The sequence below is a fragment of the Adiantum capillus-veneris genome, chromosome 25 (assembly GCF_014529385.1).
Source record: "Adiantum capillus-veneris isolate H3 chromosome 25, ASM1452938v2, whole genome shotgun sequence".
Classification (NCBI taxonomy): domain Eukaryota; kingdom Viridiplantae; phylum Streptophyta; class Polypodiopsida; order Polypodiales; family Pteridaceae; genus Adiantum; species Adiantum capillus-veneris.
The window spans coordinates 115,127,369-115,135,723 of record NC_140955.1 but is presented as its reverse complement, the minus strand read 5'-3'; the positions used below and the strand labels follow the sequence as shown (position 1 = coordinate 115,135,723).

The 8,355-nt window shown below is 44.2% G+C and overlaps 1 protein-coding gene across 1 annotated transcript; it reads left to right on the top strand.

The window, feature by feature from the left end:
- Nucleotides 1-5,570: 5,570 nt before the first annotated feature.
- On the top strand, nt 5,571-7,481 carry LOC147425504 (uncharacterized). Its single transcript, XM_086500516.1, has one exon. The coding sequence runs from the start codon at nt 5,571-5,573 to the stop codon at nt 7,479-7,481; it is 1,911 nt and encodes a 636-aa protein (XP_086356642.1).
- Nucleotides 7,482-8,355: the final 874 nt, after the last annotated feature.

The window sequence follows — 8,355 nt, the reverse complement described above, 5'->3', positions numbered from 1 at the left end:
TCTTACCTCCTTGAGTAGAGCCTGCTCCTTGATGACTCCTAGCCTTCGTAGCTTTTGAGCTTTAGGTTTGGCCTCTGGCTTTAGCTCAATCTTGTCTTGAATATCATCTTCTAACATTCCTTCGTCTTCCACATTTTGGTTCTCTTGGGAACCTACCTCCTCCAAACCTTGACAAAAGGTTTCTTGGTTACTTGGCTTAAACCTTACCCCCATGACTTCAATGGAAGACTCCTCTTCCGTAGTGCTTCCGCTACCTTCTTCTTCTGAAGTGCTATCAATCTAGTCTTCCTCCATCTCACTTTGCGATGATTCTTCATGGAGCTCCTCTTGACGTTTCTCCTTCATGTTAAAGACAACCCCTTTATGATTGTCATTCTTGCAAATCAACTTTCCACTTTCCCAATCCTGCAAAGCTCACATTTTCATTAGCCATGGTCTTCCTAGGATAAATGGATAGCCACTTCCCTTGGTCGACATAACATAAAAATCCACCGCCTTCTTAATGCCAAAGGCCTCCACAAAGACATTTTTACAAATGCCTACGCACCTAGCCTTGCTATTGTTTGCCATTTTCACTTTGATTTCATGTGTCTCATGGATGTGCATCCCTAGTCTTTGCATGAGTCCCTCTGTCATGATGCAAATTTGTGCACCCCCATCCACTAGACCTTTCCTAACCAATCTTCCTTTTATGTAACAATATAGCACGGGTGTAATATCCTCATTCATTTTAGCTTGTGCAATTTTTACAACAGGCACACTCTCTTTTACCTTTCTCCTAGTGCTAACTACCTTTGTTAAATCCCTCCTAACTTGTGGACATAATGAAAGAAATTGAGGCCATGAGATATCAGGACCCTTACCTCTCATGTCTTCCAACAAGTTGTACAGAGCCATACCATGTCCAAGAGGGAAGTCTTGGAGGTTGATACGATGTCAAATCCTCTTGGTTTCCGTGGTCTCCTTTGCCTTCTTTTCTCGTCCATGATCACCTTGTGACGTGACTCCTTATTTCTCCTTACCTTTTCCACAGCCATGCTTAATGCCATTTGCTTCCATGACCACCTCATTGGGATTTGTCACCTCTACCACATGCACATTTGTGTCTGGCAAAGGCGGAACTCCTTCCACTCCTCGTGGAGGTGGTCTTGCTCCATTTGGCCTTTGTAGAAGCCGTGGTTGTTGACTAGTTCCTTCACCTGCATTCATCACTGGGTAATTCAAGTTAGGTCTCCCTGGCTCCCCACGAGGCCAAGGACAATTATACATCCCATGTCCGGACTTTCCGCAATTCCAACATTGCAAGACTCTCCTAGGTCGTGGATCTCGCTCTTTAGACTTCTTTGCTTATCCCTTTGGACCTACAGCTTGTGCAAGGTGGATTGACAAGTTGCTTAAGGATTCATTTAACTTTTCAATTACCTCCGTTGTTACCTCAAGAATATCTCTAGATGTTGATGCTTGCAATTTTCCCTTAGGTCTCTCCTCTTAGACACTTGAGTTTCCTATACTTCTCAATAGCCATAGTTTCAGCTGCATCAAAGGTAGCAGGTGCACCCGCCTCAACTTTTATCTTGAGTGTGGGAAAGAGACTGGCTATGAACCTCTCCTTCTTTAGGAACTTTGCACCATCACCAGGGTTAGCAACATTTCTCACCCATACAGCCCAAAGACGCAGAAACTCTCGTTTATATATGTAGTAGTCATCTAAGTCCTTTTGTTTGTGAGAAACAATGTCTTGCCATAGCTTTTGAGTGTTTTGGGAATCAAAGAAGTATCTTTTGAAATGATTCACAAATTCCGTGTAATTCCCTTTAACTTCCTCAGGCAAAGAGTCAAACCAAGTGATAGCATCTTTCCTAAGGAGCACCTCAAACATTTCTACACGTTCTTGATCAGTTACTTATATCCTCTTGATACGGCAAGACATCTTGAAGTTTGCTAAAAATAATTATGCATCCTCTCCAGGCTCTCCGAAGAAAAGAGGATATCCGGACATTTGGCATTGGACCTCCATTGAATCGGTTTCAAAGTGACAATACGTTTTTGTTTTTTCTTTCTTACAAAGATTTACACAATAATATTTTCTAAATTGCAATCTATTCTACAACAAAATAAAAATATTCACGTCGAATGACCTATGATAATCAATAAGAGGCGGGATGACAGGGTTTGGTGACGCGAGAATTTCTCCTACTCTTTGGGCACCATACGTTGTTGAAAATAGATTTTTCTACTAATTGCAATGTTTATTCTAATGTGTGGAGTGGAATGGAAGGGAAAAACCTCTATTCCTGGGCTATTATCCATTGTCTATGCATGACCTAATTCTTAAAACAAAACAAAAATATAGACGTCCAAACTAAGGTCGTACCTAATGAGAGGCAAAATAAAAGGATTTACTGAAGCGTTTATCTCGGCCAACCTAAGAGGACCTAAAATTCTACAAATTACACATTGAAAATTAGTACTAACAATTATGTGTACCTTTTGCCTTGCAATGGGAATGAAAGGATCATACAAATTCTCGTGATTCATGCAATCTACTTGACTATGCTAAGGGTTGATGCTACACAAAAATACACAAGCCCTCCTCAGTGGGGGCACCAAAATTGAGGCTGTCCGGGGCGGGAAACAAGAGAGGTGACCTCTAAACACCCCTCAAGGCTCCCGTGCTGCTCAATTGGGGCTGGGGCAACCACAAGCACGACACAACAACAAACCCACAACCAGACCCAAACAAGATAGGGGCACCACCTAGTTATGGCATGCAAACTAGGATGCAAGAGAGATTTTGTCACAACCAAGAAGATGCATCACAAAACACACACAAGCAACCTCACACCAAGACATACACAAAATGGACCAGAGAGAGCTAGAGCAAAGGAAAGAGAGAGAGGAATGGATCTTGCGTAATACCTTATTTGTGACTTGCAAATGGAGATGGTTTGTTATGATGCTATCATAGATCTTGTACAAAAACTAACTCAATGCTTAGTGAATGCTAAACATTGCCAACACACTCACACTGTCTTAGGGTGTGGGAGACCTCTCACCACAATACCCTCTTACAATGGACACAAAATGGGCAATAAAAAACACACTAATTCACTTTCAAAACAAAATCAAATGATAGAAACTCAAAATACATAAGTCACCTTGAATTCACTAAACCGTACCACACAAGTGGAAGGATGAAGATTTGAACGTCGAATCACACCTTTGATGCACCAAACCTCAATTTATTGATGATGGAGGAACATATACAATAGTGGTTTTGAGATGTTGAACTCACACTCTCTCACTTGCAATGTGTAGCTTGAAAGCTTCTCTCACACCAAGAGTGAAGCTCACAAAGTGGTTGCTATGCCTAAGTCTCTCCTCACGCATAGAGTGTTGGGGTGCTATGTGAGATATTGGAGGTTGTTTTACAAGAAGGAGAGGGGATTATTTATAGGTTGGAGACCCCTCATTAAGCTTATTGGAAATCCTAATTTACAAGCTAACAAATAAGGATTATGAAATTTTTTTAATATCAAAACATTGCGGGCCTTCTTTGTCTGCTTAAGTCATGGATGTGGGATCAAAAACGAGCATTATTGATGGTAGATAAGGTGAAAGTAAATTTTTAAGTAAGGAGAGAGAGAGAGAGAGAGAGAGAGAGAGAGAGAGAGAGAGAGAGAGAGAGAGAGTTACTATGCACATGTCTTGAGGTGAGGTGTCTTCTATGGTTAGGTCAATGGCTATTTTGTGTTAGTATGTTAGTGGTTAGTGTTAGTAATCACTAGAAAGTTAATGATATATTTACAATGGATAGAACGAGGTGGATGGTTGAATGAAGTGAGGTAATCCTTGTGATGGTGAAGCTTGAAGAAATACTTACTTGTGTAGGTTCCCAAAATGACTGTCGATCATCTTCTTCTTCTTCTTCTCTTCTTTATGCCATCGCCGTCAAGGTTGATTACCGCGATGAAAATGGCAATTTGGTTGATGCGATTTCTCAATTTGCAGAGATTAAGCATGGTTTAAATACTGAATTTTTTGTATATAGAAAAGGGGTAAGATGGAATTGTACTTTGGAAGTAATAAGAGAGGCATAGAGATGGTGTATGTACATGTAGAGCTCATATGAGAGCTATGGAAGTAAGAGGGGAGGTTAATGGTGAAGAAGGTGAGAGAAACCATGGAAGGTGCAAGTTTGAGTGAGAGATTGAGAGGAATGAATATGTGTGTGTGTGTGTGTGTGTGTGTGTGTGTGTGTGTGTGTGTGTGTGTGTGTGTGTGTGTGTGTGTGTGTGTGTGTGTGTGTGTGTGTGTAGAAGTGTGGAAAGAGGTGAGAGAAGACTATCGGCTACTTGTGAGAAAAGTGAGCAGATTGCGGTCCACTCAAAAAATCCTAGCTCAAGGCTGCAGTTGGCAGGAGCCGAGGGCAGCAAGAAGTGGCCTTGAGGTGGTGGGGCTGGACAATGAAGGGCCACCAGAGAGCAACGAGGTGATGGCGCTGCAGAAGGATCCGCCAGTGATGGCATGAGGAGAAAGACTGGAGCAAGGGGGCGTGGCTTGAGTAAAGCCGCCCTTGGCAAGGGGGACTGAAAGCGGGCTGGTTGCAGGCGGGGAGTCGGCTGGGGGAACGCCGCCATGGGGTTGTACGAAAGGAGAGAAGGATTGGAGAGGCCACGGGGTGGCACAGTTGATCATAAGGTGGCATAGAAGGCGGGCCAGGGGCCACAGGATGCTACAGTACGAGGGGAGTGTGCTATGAAACACAGTCGTGGACTGATACCGGGTTAAGCTGAAGCATTAAAGGGACGTTCAAGCTACGAGAAGGCGTTGTCAAAAGGCCAAGCCGGGCTACAAGTGTCCAATAGGGTGCACCATCTGTTGAGGCGGCATATGAAAAGAAAGGAAGGCCAAGGGCAGCCTGTGGGAGATTGACACCGAGGAGGGAGGGTCCGCCAGCTAAGGTGTATTGTTGTGAGCCACTAGAAAGTGGGCCAAGAAATCAAACTAGGATGGTGGTCTGTATGGGGATCCATCATTGTACACCCTCTTTGGGAGCTTTTGTCTACCTGATATTGGTTACATCTATCCACGAATTTATCACTCTTTTCTCTCTCTATTATCTATTGGTCTAGTATATGTGTATCTCTGAAGGCGATGGGTGTATACGTGCTAATTTCTATATGGATGTTGGTGTGTACAAGTCTGCAAGCTTAAAGACAAACGGGTGTATGTCAAGGATTGGGTAGGAATTTGAGTGTCGATTGTTATTGGACTGCCTATATGTCACATGGTGCTCTACAGTGTTATAGATGGAGGCTATCTGAACCTACTTTGCAATAGGATCTATCCAGTCAGGGTTGGTCGAGATCGGGCTTGGACAGTAATTGTTTGCAGATTGGGAGTCGAGGTGTGTGTTTGCTAGGGGATAGGGGTGCTGTGAGATCACTGGGCTATAGAGAGGCATTCAGTTAGTGTGCTCGTGGTTTTCCCATTTCCCCCTTTCCATCTTGTGGTGCCCCCATGGAGGACCCACTGATTGCTTCCTAACAAGGTGTTTGTGAGTCAAGATGAAGCAGGAGTTTGGGCCAGTGTTCAAAGGAGATGAGGATGCAAATGATTGGTTTGCCGATTTTGAGTTGTTTATGCTGACAGTATTGCAGATGCCAGGTGATGAAGCGAAGCTCCAAACACTACCTTTGGTGCTGCGAGGTAAAGCAAAAGGGTGGTTCGATGGCTTGGAAGATGTGCACAAGCAGACTTGGCTCGGATTTCGAGAGCACTTTCTACAAAGGTATTGGAAGGTGGTGACGGCTTCCAACGCAGATGCAAAGCTCAAAGGCTTGCAGCAAGAAGTAAGTGCAAATTTCGATGCTTTTGTTGATAAATTTGAAGCTTATTGGGGGGATTTGGCGGCTGCTACCCAAGCAACCAATGCGGGCTTCTTTAAGCGGGAAAAGTTTCTATCAGTCTTGCATCCCTATGTTCGAGAGACGGTGGAGTATGAAGATCCAAGGACTTTTGATGAAGCCGTCAGAGTTGCCAGAGCAAAGAGTCGAAAGATGAAGAAGAAGATGGAAGCAGGATTGCTACAGTCGGCAGTCACGGTAGCCAGTGGACCTAAGCCCAAACTGATCAATGAGCATCAAGAGGTAAAAGCTCCTTTTTTTGTTGATATGCATGTAATCAAAGCACATGAAGCTGATGCCAGGCTAGAAGAGGTAGAAGAAGTGCCAACCAGGGCTCAAAAGGTGCAGAGAGGTATATTCAGGGTGCCACACAGTTTGCTTCCTCAAAAGAGCGAGGTCGTAAAAGTTTTTCAAGAAGAGACGCCAGTTGTAGAGCCGGCAATGAGGAAGGTAGCAGTGGTACAAGAATTGACAAGTTCAGAAGAGGAGTTCGATAGTTCTCATAGCTCCAGCAACAGTTTGGACACAGATAGCATGTGGGAGACAAAATTTCGGTCTTCTCGGTATGAAACTTATGATGTTTTTCATGTAGATGAAGTGGAGAACAATGTATGCGAGTTGCCTACCAGCCATTTGAAGGTCAAGGAGAAGCATAGTGCAAATGTGGAGATGCCTTGTGTGAATCTGCCAGTCGAGCAGCCCAATCTTGTGTCTCGTGATGGTGAGTCCCTATTGGAGGAAGAGGTATGGTTTGATTGTGTATCAGACTTAATGGAAGAGGAGGTGTGTGAGGATGACTTGCAAGAGCTGGAAGCAGAAGTGGAGGTATGTCTAGTTGATTTGTCTATGCAGGGGGTAGGGCAACCTTGCCTTGATGGGCATGTCGAGGTGCACATTATAGTTTCAGAGTTTGTGTGTGGCCGTGGAGAGTTAGCTCCGACAGATGACTCTATGGAAACAGATACAGGTGCAGCCTATGAGCGTGAGGCTCCATGCAACGAGGAAGGTGGTACTAGCCTTGCAGGTGATGAGGTGTTTGAAGAACAGGGTATAGCTCTAGCAAGTCATGCTCTTGAGGATAAAGAGATGATAGTGGAGCCATTCACAGAGAATTTGGATACAGGTTTGCAAATTGATCAGGTTTGTCTATCTATGCAGCAGGTGCAGGAAAATGGCAGGGTCTTGCTATTTTATGGGATGCTATGGATACATTTGTTATTGGAGGTTGCTTTACAGGTGTTTTTGTGTCAGTGGCAAGTCTTTTTTGCAGAAGACTACACTATGGTGGGTTCTATAGCAGATGGCATGATAGCGATTTACGGTAAAGGTGCTCCATGTGATCGAAGGTATGCTTATGGTTGGAAGCAAGGGTTATGGAAGCAGGGTGATGAAGCTCCATGCTATGAAGAGCTGGAAGGATGGCGTGTCCATTGGCCTACAGGTGCAAAGGAAGATATGGATATACATGCTTTACAGGTGGATGGCCACAGCCAATGCTTTGTTTTTTATCCAGGTGGAGCCTATACTATGATTGGGGAAGCTGTGAGCTTTCCATTTGATCCTGGTGGGTGATGCAGTAGCTGATGCTTTTCTATCTATATAGCCATTATTTCTTATGTAGTCTATGTAGCTATGTTATATCATTCTCTCTATAACAGACTTATTTCACCTAAATATATTGTGGTTGAGCATGAATGCTCAACAAGGGGGTGGGCAATGATGGTACAGCCAAACTGTGCCGACCTATGGAAGTGCAAGAAGTCCATGCATGGCGGTTTGCAGGTAAGTGGCAGGTGCATTCGGCAAGTATTTGATGGTGATGGGGGCCAGGTACATCGGGATGGAGCATTTGCTAGCAGGAGTTGTGAGGGTTTTTGCTATTGCAAGAGGCAGGAGCAAGTATAGATATCACAAGCTTGGAAATGGGACAAGGAATGCTGGATGCAGGTACCATCAAGTTTGTGATATGGGATTTTGTGCGGGATATCTGCAGGACACACTACTGGCCAGGATATGTATGTCATATATGAATATGGCAAGGCTTGAATGGCTTTTGACACCATTGATCGGGAGGCTCAAAGGTATTGAGAAGATTGATGGGTACCTCTGTTAGTTCATGCTATAATGTTGCAAAATGAGGGCACCATTCCGATGGTTTCGAACCCCTTTGGATTCTTGAAAGTCGAGGGCTAGTAGCTCGGCTCCAGTTTGTCAATGGCCATGGTAGCCAGGCCATTCTCGGTCTAATGCTTTGCATCCGGGATACGTTGTGCGAAAAGAGTTCTATCAAATTACGGCACAGTTTGTTGGTCCTCATAACGGCTGTGTGATTCCCGGAGCGGTGAGCCACATTAAGGTGTTTTATGAGACAATGGGACCTGAGAAGGCAAGGCTATGCAAAGGGATGTCCCGATGGAGGTTTTCTTGATCGACAATCGAAGACGAC